The following is a 19,767-nucleotide window of genomic DNA, read 5'->3' on the forward strand; positions in this document are numbered from 1 at the left end:
CCTGTAGAATCTCTACCATATTTCCCTCTTTCCTCATTGCAGCTTTGGATTGGTTTATATCTATATCCCTGATTTCATTTAATCATCTAATTTGTTTAAATATTGCAAGTAGTTGAAGAGAGCTTGTACGTATTTCTCATGAACGGCTGTAGATAGGGTTTACATACCTTACATCAGCCAAGAATGGTGCAGTATATTTTCTTTTGTGCACAGCATGGAACTAGTAACCAGAGAGGACTGGCCTGTTTTTGTGAACTTTGTTAGGGGAAAGTGGCAGTTTCTATACATGTGCACCATTCTCAGCAGACACAAGGCATGTGCCTTGTGTACTGAGATATTCAAAATGTCAAGTGAGAAATGGTGCAGTGCCACAACACTCCCTCCCAGCAAGACTGTTTGTTAGACTTCTGTCCTGCCTTTCAGTTGGTCAAGATGACTAACAAAATGATGGAGAATGAAGGATTTGCTTTCCTAGATTATAGCTTCTTTATGATATAGTTAACATTGGCAAAATAGTTATAGTCCATTGTGGGGTTCATAGTTCCATAGAAAACAGATTGATGGTCCTGGAGGGTGACCCAGCCCATAGGGCTGGAACACTTCAGAATTCCTTGCTTCTTTAGACAGGGGGCTATCACTTCAGTATGCCTTCAGAAGCAAGAGATTCTGGGTGTGGGTGAGTTTCAGAGTAACTCTGGGACCAAAGGATAACAGTTCTGGGATAGCAACCCTAAGATAGCAAGTCCTCTTTTGAGATGGTTGGCCTATAGCAGTGAGTTTCAGTATGTAGTCCATAAGTTGCAATGTAGTCTGCATGCTCTGTAATGAATTCAGCTACTCCGAAGCATATTATTAGGCTAAGATAAATGGCACATTTTGGTGTATGTGGAAGGAAAATCGTTAAAGCCAAACCTTTAGGTTCCTTTGGTTAGTGTCTGAAATGGTACTTGTTGATCCCCAGTTAGTCTTGACTGACTGTTAAAACAAATATAGTGTGGAGTTATGTGAAATATGTGTACCCTCAGAGTAGAAGCCAAGGTCTCTTTTTAGATATAAGACTGAGGGAAAATGTGTAAATAAATCAAATAACTGAGTTCCTGAGTGTCTCTTTGGGAATTAAGCTAGCTTTGAAATGGTCTCAGTGTGGGAATTGGGTTTGTTTTTATGGAAACCTTTTAAAGTTTCCGCAGGTATGTATGTTATACAGTTGTCCAAACAAGTTTATAAAGGGAAACTTTTTTAAAAGCATGAATTTAATTGCTAAAATAACAGAGGCTCCTACAGAGTCAGACTGTTGTTTGCTGATGTGCAGTGAGAATTTCAATCTTGCTTGCAAAACACCATAGGTTCATTCAAAAGCCAGACTGAATCAGCATTTAGCAAAATTTTATGCAGAGGAGAGAAAAAAAGAAGGTCAAAAAGAGCAGAGCATGAATGAAACTAAAAACAGGAGCTGTAAATTTAGTGACTTTTGACTAACAGTGAGTGACTTCAACCGGTTAGTGGCTGACATGTTACGTGGGCTTGTGCCAGTGTTTCTGATTGGCCCACATTGCTGTGAGTGTCTAAGGAAATGTCTGCAGCCTTGTAGAAGAGTGCTCTAATGCAAATATTTAAACCAGCATGCGTGCACATCAAGAGCACAACTTAACATTGGAAATAAAAAAGTTTGCCAGTGTTTCCTTAGACACTCGCAGCAACAAAGACTGATTGGATCTGCTGGTGCATGCTTGTATAACATGTCAGTCACTAATTCTCAGCCTAACCTACTTTCCCTGCTTGGTGTGAGGATAAAATGAGGGGATGTACTGCATACAAAGCCCTGAGATCCTTCAAGGGTGGGTGCTATGAAAAACTAATAAATCTGGAATAAAATATGGAATTTGTGTAGTGTTCTTTCTTCTCATACTAGACGTAGGTCACATGGAAAGCATTTCCTGTGCACTCAGTCGGCAACCATATTGTACAGTTTAAACAAGCTGACATGATGAAGATAATTATTCCCCATTGAAATTAAAAGGATAAATTAGGCCGGGGGTTCCCAGCCTGTGGTACTCCAGATGCTGTTGATCTACAATTCCCATCATCTCCAGCTATAGCTGGAGATGATGGGAGTTGTAGTTCAGCAACATCTGGAGTACCACAGGCTGGGAACCCCTGAATTAGGGAATGACTAACTTCTTGTTATTTCAGTGGGACTATTTTGAGTAATTTTCTTCCGTATGTCAGCCACTGTTCTTAATCCATGTGTCAACTCCTATGTATTCAATATCCACATGCCAGCATTGCTTGCCTTCTAACCATAGATCACTGGAATGCAAATGTTGCATGAATAGGGGCTTGATGCACAGTTTAAGGATCTCTAAAATAATATGCTGGACTATGTAGAACCCTGCATAAACAAGTAGGGTGTGCACAGAACCATTTTTTATGGTTCGGTTCGAATTCAAACAGAATTAGAACCGAACTGCCCGTCTACGAAATGGTTTGGTCTAATCAACCAGTTCAACGGACTATGCTTGTAAGGGGGAATCCCGTGAGGATTCCCCCTTGTTTTTTAAAAAGGCTTCTAAGGGCAGCCGGGGGTGGGGGTTGTGAGAAGGCACATTATTGACAGCTCTTCTAAACCCCGGCGCTCCCCCCAGTAGTGTGGCCCATGTAGCAGCGGTGTGGTTTCAGCCGCTGTGCATGCACAGAGCCCATTTGCATGACTGGAAGTGCACCACCACCGCGCAGGCCATGCTGCGGGGGTGATTCAGGGGTTTAGAGGAAAATTGGCGCCGCTGGTAAGGTGCCCTCTTGCCAACCCCCCCCCCCCCCCCCGCTGCTCGTAGAAGCCTTTTAAAGGCAGGATTCCCCTTTGCTTATATAGGGGGATCCTCACCAGATTCCTCTTTACAAGCATAGCCTCTCGAACTGATCAGGAATGGGCCTGTTTAGATTCAAGCCCGGACCTGGACCGGCTGCCTTTTTTTGAGGCTGGTTCAGTTTGAACCTCACTGAATCAATATCAAGAGTGGGCTGGGTGAAGACCTAAGTAAACTAATGGGAGAACTTTTCTATTTTAGGTTCCTCTGGTCCTGTCCAGGTGATAATCACAGACATCCCAATTCATCCTGATTCTCATCCTGTCCAGTGGGTTGCTCCTGAATCCTCTCATATTTCCAGCTACATCCTCCGATGGAAACCTGTAAGCACTTATGTCATTTATTGGGTCTCCCCCCGCCCCATTTATTTATTTAGAATTTTTAGACCTTGCTCCTCCAGTAAGCTTTGTAAGCTTGGAGTGGTTTACAAAATCAGTAAAACCAATATACTTTTGTACTCAGAATTCAGACCTCTGCAAACAGGTTCAAATTTGTAGCCACAATTTATCATCATGATACAAATGGAAGTATTTTTAAATGCTAGAACCCAGTTCATATTAGTATTGTGATGTGTGTGTGTCAATCTACCCTAGAAGGCTATATATTCCTTAAGTGTGACAGTGCTGGTGGTCTGGATCAAGAAGATGACCCAGCAGGTAGCCTGGGAGGTAGAGATGAGTTCATTGACAATCCTCAATTTGGCAGCTTTGCTGCACTGTGGAAATGAAACTGTCTCTGCACTACCAGTTGCCAGGGTAATGTAAATGATTGGTTTCGTTTGCTCTCAGTGATGCTGTAACACAGCCAACTCTGACTAGCCATATGGCACTCTGACACCACCCCTCCCCCCCATTCACTTTGTGATCCTTGACTTGCTAGGATTATCAAGTGAAGAAGATAATCTTTAAAAAAAAACAACACTGAAAAGAATAGTATTGAAGCTATCAAGAGAGGTAGTGAACAGGTGTGGGGGGTGAAAGCAAAATAACCTACACATGAGAGCTTTGGGAGGCTGCTTTTCACACCTCTAAAACAACACTTTCCAAACGCCAAAATAGTAGTGGCTGGAAATTTGGTACAGCCAAACAGTGGCTCAGTTTGTACCTGAACAAATTGTTGCTGAGATGGAGCCAGGTCAGAGTCAGTTTAAGAGGACCAGGGGACAGTCTATTGTATCCTCATTCCAGCCTGGGCCAAAAGCTGCAGTACCCACTTCTGGTGGGTGGTGAAGCTACAGTATAGTAGAGATTGGACCAATAGTTTATTGCATGTGGAAAGGAATAAGGTGCTTGGGCCCTTCTGTCAGAGCCCCTGGTCTGACAGCCTGTACAAAGAGGCAGCTGAGATCCATTCTTCTGTTGAAAAATATTACCAACAACAACTGGGTTGTTTCTGTCTAGTCTGCTGTTCTGGGAATTGAATATGCACTGTACAAATATCCTGGATAAAAATCTGAACTCTCTCCTCTGAAGTTCTGTTTTGGACATGTTGAGTTTGAGATATTGGTTGGTCTTTCTGATGCAAATACTGGGAGAATCATTCTCCTAAAGTCCTCTAGGAAGCTTGTTTCTTCCATAACATTAACCCATAAGAAAAAATGCATCACTTTTTAGAAAATGAAACAAATGTCAATATCCTCATAGGTTGGTGGGGGAGGGGTGAATGCAAACTCCTGATGTTGGGCCTGTCCTGATAACCATGTGTTTTGTACCTTTAGAAAAACTCAAGAGTCAAGTGGAAAGAGGCCACCATCCCGGGTTATTTGAATTCTTACACCATCTCAGGCCTAAAATCTGGTGTTCTTTATGAGGGGCAGCTTATTAGTGTCCAACATTATGGCCAGAGAGAAGTCACTCGTTTTGAATTTACCACCTCTAGTACTACAGCTGTTTCAAGTAAGTACTGCTGTGCAAGAAAAATTCCACCTTGCAATGCAAGTGTTAGGCCTCTGTCTCTCACCTGAGTTCATCTTGCTTCTGTTCTTTCTGTTCATGAGTCTCAAAACAGATGGATGTGAGGGAGGTTATGTGTCATACCTACTTTGCAAGCATGTTTCCATCCTATATATAATGATCTTGCTGTGGTATAGTAATGAGTAATGGCATATGATAATTGAGAACTGTAACAGTAATAGTAAGAATGGGTCTAGAATTTAACTCCTTATACAGGTACAGTATTCATTTAGGTCCATTAAAAATAAGCATTTGAATTTATTAGTGGTTGTGTAAGTGCTCTGAATATCTAAAATGCATCTGTATCCCTGCATACTGATTTTAATTCTTACCTAGTTGCCAGTCAGAAGGCTTGCCTTTCTTTCAGACATGGCTACTGTTTTCCCTCCGTTCCTTCCATTTTAGATATTATTATTATTGTATTTTCCCCTAAATAATGATCTGTGTTGCATTGTATATTTTCAGTGCATTATATTATTTGCTATTAATTTTTAACTATTTAATTCAGTTTACAAAATAAAGAAGTATGAAAGAATTGGTGCTAAAAACCTTTTTGCATACACTCAAAACCTAGCTGAGAAAGCACCTCTTGATTTCTTGTGGCTTTCCTTCCATTAAAATATTGCTGCCTTATACCTTGATTTTTGCTTTACAGCCAGCCGTGTGTCAGGAGAAACCACAGCACTTCCTTCTGTGGTGACTACATCTGAATCTGTCACAGAAATAACTGCCAATAGTTTTGTGGTCTCCTGGGTTTCTGCTTCGGACACTGTCTCAGGATTCCGTGTGGAATATGAATTGAGTGAAGAGGGTGATGAACCCCAGTATCTGGGTAAGATATATTCCTGCCTCTTAAGGAGCCACAATCTCTGGTAACATATATAGGGCTCATTCTGTGGTAGCCAACACAGCTTGTATAGTATAGCTAACCTAAATAAACTATGTTGTCTAAAATCGTGGTCTCACAAGCATAGCTAGTGGGTTGCACAGAACCCACTAGAAATGTATTTTGTTTATAGCTTGTGGGTTGCACAACATAGCTAGTGGGTTGCACAGAACACAGTTCTGAAACTTCTTTTGTTGTGCAGATAGGCAGCAATCAGGCATACTTCGCCTCAGGTTTCTTCCCAAGCAAGCATCCCACTTTGGATTTCTGGCTAGTGGTCAGAAGTATCTAATGCAGCCCATTCCTGTATATGCTTCCTCAGAAGCAGTTCCTGCTGAATTCAATAGAACTTTCACTCAAACATGCATAGGAGTGCATCCTTAGATCCCAGTGACTCCATTGCTTGCATTTTGGATCCATTTGGACTATGTTTGTTTGCATTTTCTTTGTGCACAACAGATTTAAGCTAGGACCTTGTCACAAACTGGCCAATTAAGCTACAAGTTTCTGACATAGATAACTGTCCCAAACTAGGAAAATAAGATGGACCCACTGGATGATTTTGATACAAATGATTGCCACAGATCTGATTTGGATTTTTTTTGTTTTTGTTAAGTTAACAGCAACACCAGTGATTGATTGGTCTTTTGTTTGTTGTGCTATTTTACTGTTTTTAATGCACGGAGCATATTTTACTGATCTTTGCACGCCAGCTTACACACACATCTATGTGGAAAGGAGGTACATAAATGTAATAAATGAAAAATATAATCCTTTGTTACCACAATTGCTCTATGAAGCAATGCGAGATGTGCCTACAAATAGCTTTCAAGAATAAGTGAAATATTATATAAGTGAAATTCTTATTTTTCTTTCCTTATTAAAGATCTACCAAGCACAGCCACTTCAGTTAATATCCCCAATTTGCTTCCGGGTCGCAAGTACATTGTCAATGTCTATCAGATTTCAGAAGAAGGGGAGCAGGATCTAATTCTGTCAACTTCACAGACAACAGGTACGTTTAATCACACAGTATTTGTCAGGGAAAGATAGTCTGCTGCAGTTTCTTCTTTCCAAGCTAGCCATTTGATTTTCTTTGTGTCATTTGATTTTCTTCTTTGTTTCCTTAAACAGCACCTGATGCCCCTCCTGAACACCTTGTAGAAAATGTTGATGACACTTCAATCCTTGTAAGGTGGAGCAAACCAGTGGCCCCAATCACAGGTTTGCCTCATTTTTCTGTATTTGTTTGAAACCTTGGTAGGGTTTTCCTTTTTATATTTGTAGAAGAGGCACACACATGTCAATATGGCTGAAGATTAAATTCAGTTCACAAAAAAGTACATTCCAGACAGAGAAAAGGCGCCTGCCTTGTCGAAGCTTGAAGCCCATGCAGTATTTGATTTTATACTACCCCCCCCCCCCCCCGCTAAATTGAATGTACATAGGTTAACTAGTTTTCCATTCCTGAAACATGTGCAGGAGCAAAGACTAATTGGTGCAATCCCAAAGAACAATTCACCACAGGGATGACTGAATGTTTCCCATTATGTTTGGTGGTGGTTCCATGGTTTGATGGTACATTTTTTTCTACACTAGGTTACAGAATTGTCTATACCCCATCTTTGGAAGGTAGCAGTACAGAACTCAACCTCCCCGAGTCCGCTACTTCCGTGACACTCAGTGACCTGATGCCTGGTGTTCAGTATAACATCACCATTTATGCTGTGGAAGAGAACCAGGAGAGCTCTCCCATCTTCATTCAGCAAAAGACTACAGGAGAACCACGGGAAGGTAATAGCTAACACATTCCTTCTAACTTCAGAAGCTAGAGTCAGTTGACATTTTTTTCTTTGCATGTATCCACAAATTGTATCCATAACCAGTATTTACTTATTTGTTACACTTATATTCTTTCTTTCTGCTGAAGTACTCAAGGGAGTGTGTATGACTTCCCATATTCCACACTATGGAATCTAAAATCCAGTCATGATTTTTTGCCCTCTGACAATTGGTTTTAAAAGCAAGTTTCTAGCCCTTGGGATTATGGAGATTTATACCTCTCATTTCAAACAGTTCAAAAAAGAGATGGTTTTTTGCTTTCCAATTATTTTTCTGTCCCCCCTACCCCTTGTGGAACAGTTACTGTTTTGAACTGGCTAATATATCTCAATTGCCAACAATAACATTCTTCCATTTCTTCATTAGTCTGGGGGAAGGGGGGAAGGGAGAGGAGAGGAATCTATAGCTTCTGTCTATGTCGTCATCAATCACTCCAGAATTGTGCTGCGAATGAGAGGATCCTTCATGGACTGTATTCAGAATTTCCAGTACACTGAAAAAGAGAATACCAGCCTTTCCATTTGATGTGGTGTGCTGTAATGGATGTTCAGTTCATTTGCTATTGTTCTGTAGATTTTTCAACCCATTCTACCTGGAAGCTAGTTTTGAGTGGGACTGTAGCGCCATTCAGACATTATTTTAGGGAGACTGTACTTGTGTACAGCCTCTGCAAACACACTTGAAATCTTACTTTCCGCAGTGTGTTCTTCATGCTTACAGCGTTTGTCTGAAGATGGTGGCTGCCTCTATGATTGGGAGGCGTGGTACCCAAATACTGTTCCCTCTTAAGGCACACGTGCAAGTGCTCACAGGTTTTTGGATGTGTGCTCAGTTCATTTTCGATCCCACTCAGGTTGAATTAGGAAGGCCCCATTCTGAATGCAGGTGCACACACACAGCCTTGATACTGCCGCCCAGAATAAAACTCAGAGATGAAAAAAATTAGAGGGACCACAGCACCCAAACCTCCTGACCAAGGAAGTGCCCACTATCACATTTACAGCGTTAATCTCTTCAGATAATTGCTGTAAGCATGAGGGATGTGCCAGGGAAATCAGATATTGATTTTCCTCCCTTAAATAACATCTGAATGGAACTTGTAAGAGGAGTTACATAGTTACCGACAACTATGGTGGTGTCAGGATTGCCTTCTTCACTGATTGTGCATTCAGTTTTACAATTCAGTAAGGGATTCACCTTATACATCTCTTTGGCCAGGTGAGATCCCTTCCCCTACGGATTTGCAATTTGTGGAGGTCACCGATGTCAAAATCACCATCATGTGGAGGGCCCCAGAAAGTGCAGTGACTGGCTATCGTGTGGAAGTGATCCCAGTTAACCGTCCTGGTCAGCATGGACAGAGGTTGCCTTTTACGAGGTCTCCCTTTGCTGAAGTAACAGAGCTTCTCCCTGGAACAACCTATCTTTTCAAGATCTATGCCATAGGACAGGACATAGAAAGTGAACCACTGACTGGAGAACAAACAACCAGTAAGTGTATTTCCTCTAACTCTGTTCATCCCTTTACCCCAAACTCATCCTGCCAATAGCTTTATCAGTTCACAAATGATTTCCATTTGGAATCACAAATTTGAAGCTAGAGGCTATGAGCTAACAAACCTCCTTGTGTATGGCCAAGAGAATCTGCACACTCAGGAACTTATAGGAGTTCCTGAACCCTATAAACAGATCCTGAACTGCAAACTACTTCTTGCAGTTATGAGAGTTTAGAGCAGTTCTGTGGAGGGGGCTGCTGCACTCCCCTAGATCTCTTTGATGTAGGACTCTTGGTCACAGCCACTAATTATAAAACTTGAAAAATGTTTATTAATGCACAATATTGTGCTATTACATACTCCCATTTTTCAGTTGTGTGTTTGATGGCAGAATAAACAAGGCAAACATGGAGCAGTTACCAAATTCTGTGCGGTTTTTGTTTTGTGGTGGTGTTTTCTGATATGTGGTGCTGAGTATAGCTATTTTTAATATGCTCAGCTACAGCTAGTAACAGATGTCTGGAACTGTGTTTTCCATATGTTATGATCATGACCAAAATTGCTTTGACTAAACCACATTTTGAAACATGTTCATATAAATCCTGTGCTGTAATTAAAAGTTCTGGGAAAAAGAGATCAGATGAGCGTTCCCAAGGAAAAGTCTTTTGATAACTGTCTTCCCATGGTTGCAGCATTGCTTAGTTATGGGACCTTCAGACCTAATTAAGAACTTTGCTCATGAAATCTACAGATCTTTCCCTTCACCATGCACAAGCGGATATAATCACTGCATTTACAAGGACACTGATGGTCTTGAAAACAAACTGATTGTGCATGCTTGTTGTGTGAGTGAAGAGAGAGATGTTTTTTAATCATGGTAACTAAAAATATTGGCTGACATCCAGATTAGCACTGCACTGATGCAACAGTGCTGATTTCCATATTAGTGCTGTGCATCACACAAGGGGAAGGGGATGATTTTCTACAATCTCTCCTTCCCTCTGAAGCCAGCTGTGTCTCCTGAAAATTAGTTCCTGAGGGCTGTGCAAACCTTGGACGTATTTTCAGAGGAACAGTGGACTTCAGAAGGAAGGGGAGATCATCAAAAATCATCCCTCACTCGCACAATGGTACAGTGTTAGTGGGATGTCAGCACTGTTGTACCAAGCACAGTGCTATTCCAGATGTCAGCCACTGTGCATAAGGGAGCAATATAATAGTTAGTGAGGCTATTCTCATGATGGGGGAAAACTGGGCTAAAGAAGCCCAGCCCGGATTTTCCCCATCGTGAAAACCAGCGGGCTTGCAGATGAGCCTGGTGGTTCTCTGGTGGCTAGCCTGCCAAAATAGCCCTCCCTTAACCCAGGTTAGTGGAGTGAGTGCTCTGTTAACCTGGGTTTTCTGATTGTGTGCCACCATGGCACGGCTCTGCGCCATGGTGACACACGAGGAGACCCCCGCCAGGAGGCTGCAAGCAGCCTCCCAGGTTCGGAGGTCTCTCCAGGATTCCATGCACGCTCGCGGGGGGCATACTGGAACTTTCGGGGGCCGTGCAGCCCTCGATCCCCGCCACCCCTGTTGGCTCTGTGACAGAGCAGGCAGTCGTGTGGGCGGCCGATCCAGCCGCCCAGCTACGAGCTGCTGCTCATCTGTGGAGAGTGGGCTAAGCCCGCTCTCCCCGCAGAACCCCCTCTGGCGCTTCACACCGATTGTGTGAAGCGCCTCAATGTGTATCTCTGTAAGAAATAAACCCAAGAAAGATAAAATTTGGAGATAAAATTGGGTAAGATTTAATTTAGACCTTGCTCACTCCCCTTTAAAGGCTTCTGAATTGCAGGATCAGCTCAGGGCACTAGGCCATCATGGACTAGATTTCAGCTCTGCACCTCTCCCAAACTATGGCCTAGTTCTCACAGAGGTAGTCAATATATGTTTGCATTGTCCCAATTGGTTGTGGGGGAGAATCGCATGACTGAGTGGTCTTCTATACAAAAATCAAATCTCTATATGTAGAAAACCAGCATATTGTGGAGAAAGCTAAGCTAGAACCCATTTTCCTGAGCTTTTTATTTAATTTTCTGTATGCAGCATGGGGGGTGGGCTTATAAAGAATGCTACTCCTCACTACTGGAATGCATTTCCATCTCTGCTGGGACCTGGCTAGGCTTGGACAGCCATTATGCCAGACAAGTAGTAGAGGTGCATGTGGAAGCATATGCTTCATTGCAAAGAATTTTTGGTAGAAATACCCTGAAAGCTCTTGTGGGGCAGTATATCCCAGCCCTACTGGCTCTTTCCCAGGCTTTAAAATGATGGAGTATAGTTGAAGCAAGAATGAAAGGAAACAGAGTGGGGACAATAGAAATGGTAAGTGTAATTGCAGTGCCAGCATTTGTGGCACGTGTAACATAAACAAGCAGGAAGACTGAAAATACTGGGCATACAGAAGTTCTTACTGAAGTCCATAAAAGCTTCAGAATGTAGCAGCTTCTGAAAATCAGGTGACTGGTAGTCTGGTACAGTAAGGACTGGTACAGTAAGGAAGACAGAAGCCAAATGAACTCTATGACTACAATGGATAAGCCATCACTGAAATTGGTGGGGCTTACTTCTGCACAAGCATGCATAAGTGGACTATGCATTTGGAAAGTCATTTTGATATGTATTAGGAAATTGCTCCAGCTCAGCTGAGCCAGAATACTACTTTCCAGCAAAACTTGGGTATTTTACTCTTGGCATAGCTTACTTGTGAGTTGCTGCATCTGATTATGAGTCTTTTAGGCAAGGGGTGTGTGTGTGTGTGTGTGTGTGTGTGAGAGAGAGAGAGAGAGAGAGAGAGAGCGCACCTTGCAGGTATGGTGATACTAAATAAACACTAAGTAGTGGTAGTAGTAATAGCTGTAGCATTAATAGTCTGAAAACCTTGCCTCATACGTACTGAAAGAAAGAAGAATGAAAAGAGTTATTTGACTTCCCCTTCTAGGACTTGATGGCCCAACCAACCTGCGACTTGTCAATGAGACGGACTCCACTGTGCTGGTAACATGGAGGCCACCTCGTGCCCATATTACAGGATACCGACTTACTGTGGGTCTCACAAGAGGAGGACAACCGAAACAGCACAGTGTGGGACCATCAGCTACCAAGTACCTGCTGAGAAATCTTCAGCCTGGCTCTGAGTACACTGTGACCTTGGTGGCTATCAAGGGTAACCAGCAAAGCAACCCAGAAATGGGAATATTCACAACTTGTAAGTATGAGGCAGACTTGGTTATGGTTTCCCTGACCTACAGTTTCTCAGAAGCCAGTCTTGTAATGAGTTCTTATCTATGAAAAACTTTCATAATGAGATATGAAGCTGTGCAAGGTTTCAGTCCCATAAATAACTTTTAAATAAAATTATTTGGGAATCTCTGCCACTTCCATCTTGTATCTTTAAAGTTCCTTTATTTCTAATGGCCCCCAGAGATCACCTGTTGGCAGTTCAATGCAGAAACTGCCACCCATTTCTGACTCCTGCCAAACACTTTTGAGAATCAATTTCATTGTATTAGTTCAATCTTATTAGTGAAAGAGAATGGCCAATATCCTGACTAACTGTGCACCCGTGTACTGGGAAGAAGTGTCCCCACTGCTGAGAACATCTGGAGCTCTGCAGCACTTATTTTGCAAAGCAGGGGGAAGATTTGTCAGGGACATGGTTTCAGGAGATGCCGGTCACTTCTGGGGGAAAGAGATGGCAAAAATCCCTCCCCCTTGCATAAGCACTGCAGAGTCTTGGAAACATTCCACAGCGGGGGCGCTTCCCAGTGCATGGTTAGTGAGGATGTCAGCCAATGGGGCTATTCACACATGCAGGCAAAACCGGGCTAGGAAAGCCCAGCCCAGTTTTGCTGGCATGTGTGAACCGCTGGGAGCTGCGGGAATGCTGGTGGTGGCACAGCGGCAAACCCTGTTGGGTGCCCAAGCTATTAGCCAGGGTTTAGGGCACATGCGTGCCTGAAACTCGGGCTAATGGATCGTGTGTCAGTGCTGCACTGTTCCGCACAGCACCTACATGTGTAGCCTGCCTACTCATAATGCGCTGTGAATTCACGTGGTGCACTATGGATGTTCTGGGGGCCTCCTAGCCCCAGAAACTCCCTGCTGCCCACAGGAGACAGCAATTGTCTGGGTGAGCAATCCACTCACTCAGCAAGGGAGAGAGGATCGTCTGCAGGGGAGGTGAGCATTTCGAGGCCTCCTCCCCTCACCCCTTTTGAGCCCTTTCTCCCATCGTGGAGAAAGGGCTGTATGAGTAGTACATATTGGCTGCATCATCACAAGAAAATGGTACTTTTGGAGAAAGCCATCTCATAGTCCGAAAATAGTTGTGATCCTGTTATAATGGGCAGAACTAGCACTGTTGCACTTCTTTCTGTGCTTCACTGAACATCTCAAAACCTGGTTTTTGTTGCCAGATAAATGATAGGTTGTGTTTCTCCCATTAAAAAAATATGGTTTGTGTATGCTGTGTGCTTCGGATCGTTGTCATGTTGAAAGGTGAATCTTCTGCCCATCCTTAACTGTCTGGCAGAGGGTAGCAGGTTTTCTTCCAGAATCTGACGGTATTTTGCCCCATCCATTTTTCCTTCTACCCTAACGAGAGCCCCAGTCCCTGAGGCAGAGAAACACACCCACAACAGGATGCTGCCACCTCCATGAGAGAAAATTAATATGCTGGAGGTGCTTTTTTGCTGTATAAAGAAGTCAAATAACATGCCAGATCAGATCACAATCTATTTAGGGCATCAGGAAAATTTGTAGAGTAATTTTTTTTTTGAGGAAAAACATTAATGCAAATGGGGAAATTTGCATCCAATTCAAAAAAAATTGGAAAACCCACATCTCTCATTACACCTGAATTTCAGAAATAAAAATGGATACAAACCCTGGGATAATATACATTAAGATGGATTTTAAGAGTCAAACACTGTCTATGATAAACCATCTTGCTTTTGTTAAGTGTATACATTTATTGTCCTTTCACAGTGCAACCCATGGGCTCAATTCCTCGTTATAGCACTGAAGTGACAGAGACATCTATTGTTGTTACCTGGACACCTGCACCAAGAATTGGTTTTAAGGTAGGAAAACAGCTTCTGGTTTCATGTTTCTTGCCCTTCTGATATTTTGTGTACTGCTTAATCACAACAGTCTTACAAATAATGCTTACTCAGGATAGAGAGTATTTTATATCTAATAGCTTGTAGGGACAACAATTGAACAACCTGTAGGAGCACTCGGTGCAACAGCTGAATTATCTGTTTCACCACTGATATGATCCGTCAGGAATTAAAGAAGGAGGTCTTCATGAAGAACACCACTGAAATCAGCTCAAGAGAGAACATTAATTCTAATGGCATCTTAGTCATGCTTAATCATGATTTGTTTTGTTTATATTTTTGTGTTGCATTTCAACAAAACAAGTTCTTAAAGCAACTACAAGTGTCTTCTAAAGACTGCATTTTCATAAAATAAAATCCATAACTAAAACTGTGTTTCTATATAGCTACTAACCCCTATGAATTAGCATCTAACCCCCCTATAAATTATTTGTTTATGTACATAAAACTGCTCAATATGTAAAATTAAAAATTGCAATATTTGGTATCTTACAGATTAGGAATATTTTGCTAGGCAAGGAGAGATTGATATTGGATAAAGGGTAGTAGAGGTGCTGAGAGTTGAGGGGAGGAACACAGAGCTGGGCAAAGGACAGAAACTCCACATCCTGGCTACAAGAAGCCTTAGCCAAGCCTAGTGGCTTTGACACAGGACACCCAATGCTGCAATTTTAGGAGAAACCGAACTTGTGAAATTAATCCTTAAGATGTTGTCACAAAAACCAGAGATACTTTCCCCTTCCTCACTGTCTGCTCCTCTTAGGTCTAACACTGGCAGTTTTAATTCCCTTTGGAGCATTTCCAAAGTTTTCTGTACAGTCATGAGGACTAGAATACTGCATTTGTAAAATGAAAACCTGAGTTAAGTTTCATTCCTGGAATACAAATTCCACACACTATCTAGGTCAGTAGTATGCTTCTCAGTGAGGCGATTCACGTGATATGTGCGAAGCACCTGATGAGGTTCTGCAGGGAGAGCGGGCTTAGCCCGCTTTCCCCACAGACAAACAGTCGCTCGTAGCCGGGCAGCTGAATTGGCCGCCCACATGGCTGCCGGCTCCATCACAGAGCTGGCAGGGGCTGCAGGGATCGGGGGCTCCTGTTGCAGCACACGATTGCCCCCAAAGCGGGCTGGGCTCCCTTAGCCCGCTTTTGGGCAATTGTGGGAATAGCCTCAATATATTGTATTGGTCATAGTGAATGATTATAGCAGTGAATGATTCCTGATATGTTTTTGTTATAGCTGGGTGTGCGGCCAAGCCAAGGTGGAGAAGCTCCAAGGGAGGTCATTTCTGAATCTGGAAGCATTGTTATATCTGGTCTGACTCCTGGTATGGAATACACCTACAGCATCTCAGTCATCACAGATGGTCAAGAGAGAAACACTCCAATCATCAAGACAGTAGTTACACGTAAGACTTCTTTAACTAATACATAATGGCCATTATGAAATATACTTAATGTAGGGGTTTTGAGACTTCATCCCCAGCCCCAGTGGCCAAAGGCCATCTAGAAACCATGACTTAATATATCAATAATATTCTGAGGTCAAACATGACAAATACTCCCACTGAAGATAGTGGATTAGTAAAATGGAACATAGGAAGCTGTAATATACTGAGTCAAACCAATGGTCCATCTAGTTCAGTCTTGTCTACACAGACTGGCAGTGGCTTCTACAAGGTTGCAGGCAAGAGTCTCATCCCTATCTTGGAGATTCCAGGGAGGGAACGGAAACTTCTGCATGCAAGTATCCAGATGGTCTTCTCAGAGTGACCCCATCCCTTAATGGGAATATCTTACAGAGCTCACAGATGTCTCCCATTCAAATGGAAACCAGGGTGGGCCCTACTTAGCAAAGGGAACAATTCGTGCTTGCTACCACTGGACCAGCTCTCCTTCCAATATATTAGGGAATTTCCCTAACAATGGGTTCTTATAAATCAGGAAAATGCTTGATTTGAGCCAGGATATTTGAGGCGGGCGGTGAGTGGGGTGGAGAACAGGCAGAATTCATATGACAAGTCATGTGACCTTGGGCAAGTTATCGCTTGTGTGTATGGTTTGAGGTTGCCAATGAGAAAGCAGAAGATAGACTTTGATCCACGCTGGACTACCTAACAGGCAGAATCCAGATTCAGTTGGTCATGGTTAGTAGTGATGTGCATGAACCAGTTCAGCGTTCTATTCCTAGAATGCCGAACTGGTTCAGGAACCGGTGTTTGAACCAGTTCGGACACGGGGACAGGGGCTTCTTTAAGGATTGGGGAGGGTGCTCTTACCCCTCCTCCCACCGCATTCCCCCCACTGGCGCTGTGCTTAAAATGGTCCCGCATGGAGCGGCAGTGTACATCTTTGCCGCCCTGGTGTGCGTCGGACCGGAAGTTCCTGGAGCACGTGAGTGTGATGTCCGTGCGCACACGCACCAAGGTAAACCCCCACCCACCCCGCCACTGAACTGGCCATCGCCGGTTCTGTGTACATCCCTAATGGTTAGGTCCCATTGAAATCAATGTGACTTCCAGTAGTCATGACTAACTTGTCCTATTTATTTCAGTGGTGCTTGGTCATGACGAACTAGAGCCTGCTCTGTGTCCAGTTACTGGAATTCTTCCAAAGGATGCTGAGCTAGGTGGACCTGATTCAGGAAGGCATTTTTAATGTTTTTAGTTCTGAATGCCCGTTCAGGATAACCTAACAGACATCAGTAATGCAATGGGTGTCTTTATTTGCTACATTTTTATTCCACCTTTCCTCCAACATCTCAGACTGGCATACATGGTTCTCTCCCTGTTTTATCCTCACAACAACCTATCTGTGAGTGAGGTTAGGCTGAAAGAGAATGAGGCTATTCTCACAATGAGGGGGAAACGGGCTCAAGGAGCGCAGCCCAGTTTTCCTCCATTGTGAGAACCACTGGGCAAGCCTGCCTACCAACCCTTCCCTTTAAACGAGGTTAACGGACTGAGCTCCGAGCAGAGTGAGTGAGCGCTCCGATAACTTTGTTTCGTTGATCGTGTGCAGTGTTCTCTCAATTCTTCTCACCTGTGTGCGGAATGAGTTTGGTTCTGGGCAGCAGTATCAAGGCAGTGTGCGGGCATCTGCATTCAGAATGGTGCTTTCCTGATTCAACCTGAGCGGGATCTAAAATTAACTCAGCAGACATCCAAAAATTTGTGAGCGCATGCACATGCCCACGTCCTAGAGGGAACACTGATCATGTGTCGTTGCTGTGTGCCTCCATACCACACGAGTAGACCCCCAACAGGGGTCTCCCCAGAATGCCCCGTGCTCCCCAATCCCCACCACCCCTAATGGTTCCCTGACGGAGCCGGTAGTCATGTGGGCGGCTGATCTGGCTGCCCAGAGAGGAGGCAGTGATCGTCTGTGGGGAAGTAAGCACTTTCGGGCTTCTTCCCCACAGAAGTGGGGGTAGCCTCCTGCAGCAATTGTGACGATCACTTCAATGACTGGCCCAAGGTCGCCCAGTAAGTTTCATGGCTGAATGGGGATTTGAACCAGAGTTGCCAGAACCTGAGGGGTATACTTGTGGGTCAAATGGGCCGTAAGCCAGAATTTGGCTTTTTAAAAGCCAAATCTGGCCACCTAGATTTGAACCAGGGTCTCACTGCTTGGGGTTCAACACTCTAAACCAGGAGTGGGCAATCTTGGCCCTCCAGCTGTTGTAATTCAACTCCCATCTTCCACAGCAGCTCACTACTGTTCTAAATACCACACCAGACTGGTGTTGTGCTAAGAAGTCCTGTTTTCTAAATATAAAGTACGTAGCTGGATTACAGGCATTCTAGGATTGTAAAATAGGCTCATGCAAGAATGGAATCTGCACAGGTTTTATTTTTTAAAAGACCAGTTTTTGTATTTGTAGAGAAATCTTAAAAGAGTGTTTTTTGCTCCCTATAGCAATATCGCCACCAACCAACTTGCATCTTGATTCTAACCCTGACACTGGAATCCTTACTGTCTCTTGGGAAAGGAGCACAACTCCAGGTATTTACAAGTACAACTCCAGGAATTGTCCACTACTAGTTGAACTGATGCTTCATGTGTTGCTGCTGACCTAATATTGAATACACTTGTTAGAGTGTGATTTCTGATATGTGGGTTACCTGTCAGAAGGACTTTGTGGAGCATCTCAGTGATGAAACTGAACAGTATCCATCTTAGAAAGGTGCTTCCACCTAAGAAAAAGGAAAATTAACATTGAACTGGCCATAAATCTTCTTCCTATGTGTTCATGAGGACTATAGAATATTTGTGGGGGCTGGGGGAATGGTAGTGGGCAGATTGTATTGAAACATAATGAGGCTATTCTCACAACCACAGGAAAGTGGGCTAAGGGAGCCCAGCCCACTTTCCTGCAGTCGTGTGCTGCAATGGGAGCCACTTGGCTCCCGGTAGCAAACCTCACAAAGTCTCCCCCCCTCCCATTAAACTAGGTTAGCGGAGCAAGTGCTCTGCTAACCCTGTTTTCTCAATCATGAGACGCTGCAGTGCGGCTGCACGCCGCGGCGACCCACAAGGAGACCCCCGACCGGGAGGCTACAGCAAGCCTCCTGGCCTTGGGGGTCTCCCCACAATGCCCCACGCACTTGCATGGGGCATTCTGGGACTTCCAGGGGCCAGGCAGCCCTTGATCCCCACCACCCCTGCCGGCTCCATGACAGAGCTGGTAATCATGTGGGTGGCCCATCTGAATACAAATACAATGAATGTTTATATACCGCATTTCAACAAAAGTTCCCAAAGCAGTTCACACAGAGAGAGAGAGAGAGAGAGAGAGAGAATGGCTCCCTGTCTCCAAAGGGCTAACAGTCTAAAATAAACATAAGATAGACACCAGCAACAGCCACTGGAGGGATGCTGTGCATTAAGGGATACATTAAGTCATATGATGTTTATAACTTAATGACTTAAGTCATATGATGTTTATGACTGTGTTTCCTCATGGGAAAAGGGAGGTGATCTTCAGCCTGAAATATCCTATTGGGTTTTGCAATTCATAGCAAAATCGGTTAAACAAACAGCAAAGTTTGTGACAGAATAAAATTAACTGTTTGTCAATGGAAGCAGTTATCTCAATCAAATCCAAAAATAACCCAATAGCTGATGATCTATCACTTAATCTTACTGGTCAGAATAGATTGCTTCAACAGCAGTGTCTTAAGAAATAAGGACTGTTAGGAAATTATAGAATGAGGCTACCATTGCTTTTTCTCCCAGTTCTGACAGTCAAACATATCAGAGCAGGCATACAGAGCAAGCGACTAAATAAATAAATATAGGCAAACTGGTACTCACATAAGATGAGGTTACATTCCCAGGCTGCCTTGGTAAATATACATTGATGTTATTCACACATTCAAAAACTGTGTCCTAACCAAATTTGGGAGCTGTGTGCTCCCAGTTTTCGGTTGTGTGGAAGCTGGTAGTAGTGACTGTGAGGAAGCAAGCTAGGAGGAAAAGCTACTCAGGTTTTCCTCCTACCTTGCTTCCACACAACCAAAATTTGGGAGCACACCCAGCTCCCAAACCTGGATA

General features: G+C 43.5%; 1 protein-coding gene across 11 annotated transcripts in view; it reads left to right on the forward strand.

Annotated features, from left to right (window-relative positions):
- FN1 (fibronectin 1) overlaps positions 1-19,767 on the forward strand; it is an 89,656-nt gene that overhangs the window by 30,845 nt on the left and 39,044 nt on the right. For all 11 annotated transcript variants that reach the window (XM_053283309.1, XM_053283310.1, XM_053283304.1 and 8 more), the window contains 11 exons: positions 3,069-3,190; positions 4,585-4,762; positions 5,475-5,651; positions 6,592-6,720; positions 6,840-6,929; positions 7,305-7,499; positions 8,766-9,038; positions 12,027-12,293; positions 14,075-14,169; positions 15,452-15,620; positions 18,130-18,216. In XM_053283309.1, the coding sequence (XP_053139284.1) occupies positions 3,069-3,190; positions 4,585-4,762; positions 5,475-5,651; positions 6,592-6,720; positions 6,840-6,929; positions 7,305-7,499; positions 8,766-9,038; positions 12,027-12,293; positions 14,075-14,169; positions 15,452-15,620; positions 18,130-18,216 (1,782 nt within the window). The remainder of the gene's footprint in view (positions 1-3,068; positions 3,191-4,584; positions 4,763-5,474; positions 5,652-6,591; positions 6,721-6,839; positions 6,930-7,304; positions 7,500-8,765; positions 9,039-12,026; positions 12,294-14,074; positions 14,170-15,451; positions 15,621-18,129; positions 18,217-19,767) is intronic.

Source organism: Hemicordylus capensis, chromosome 1 (assembly GCF_027244095.1).
Source record: "Hemicordylus capensis ecotype Gifberg chromosome 1, rHemCap1.1.pri, whole genome shotgun sequence".
Taxonomy (NCBI): Eukaryota; Metazoa; Chordata; class Lepidosauria; order Squamata; family Cordylidae; genus Hemicordylus; species Hemicordylus capensis.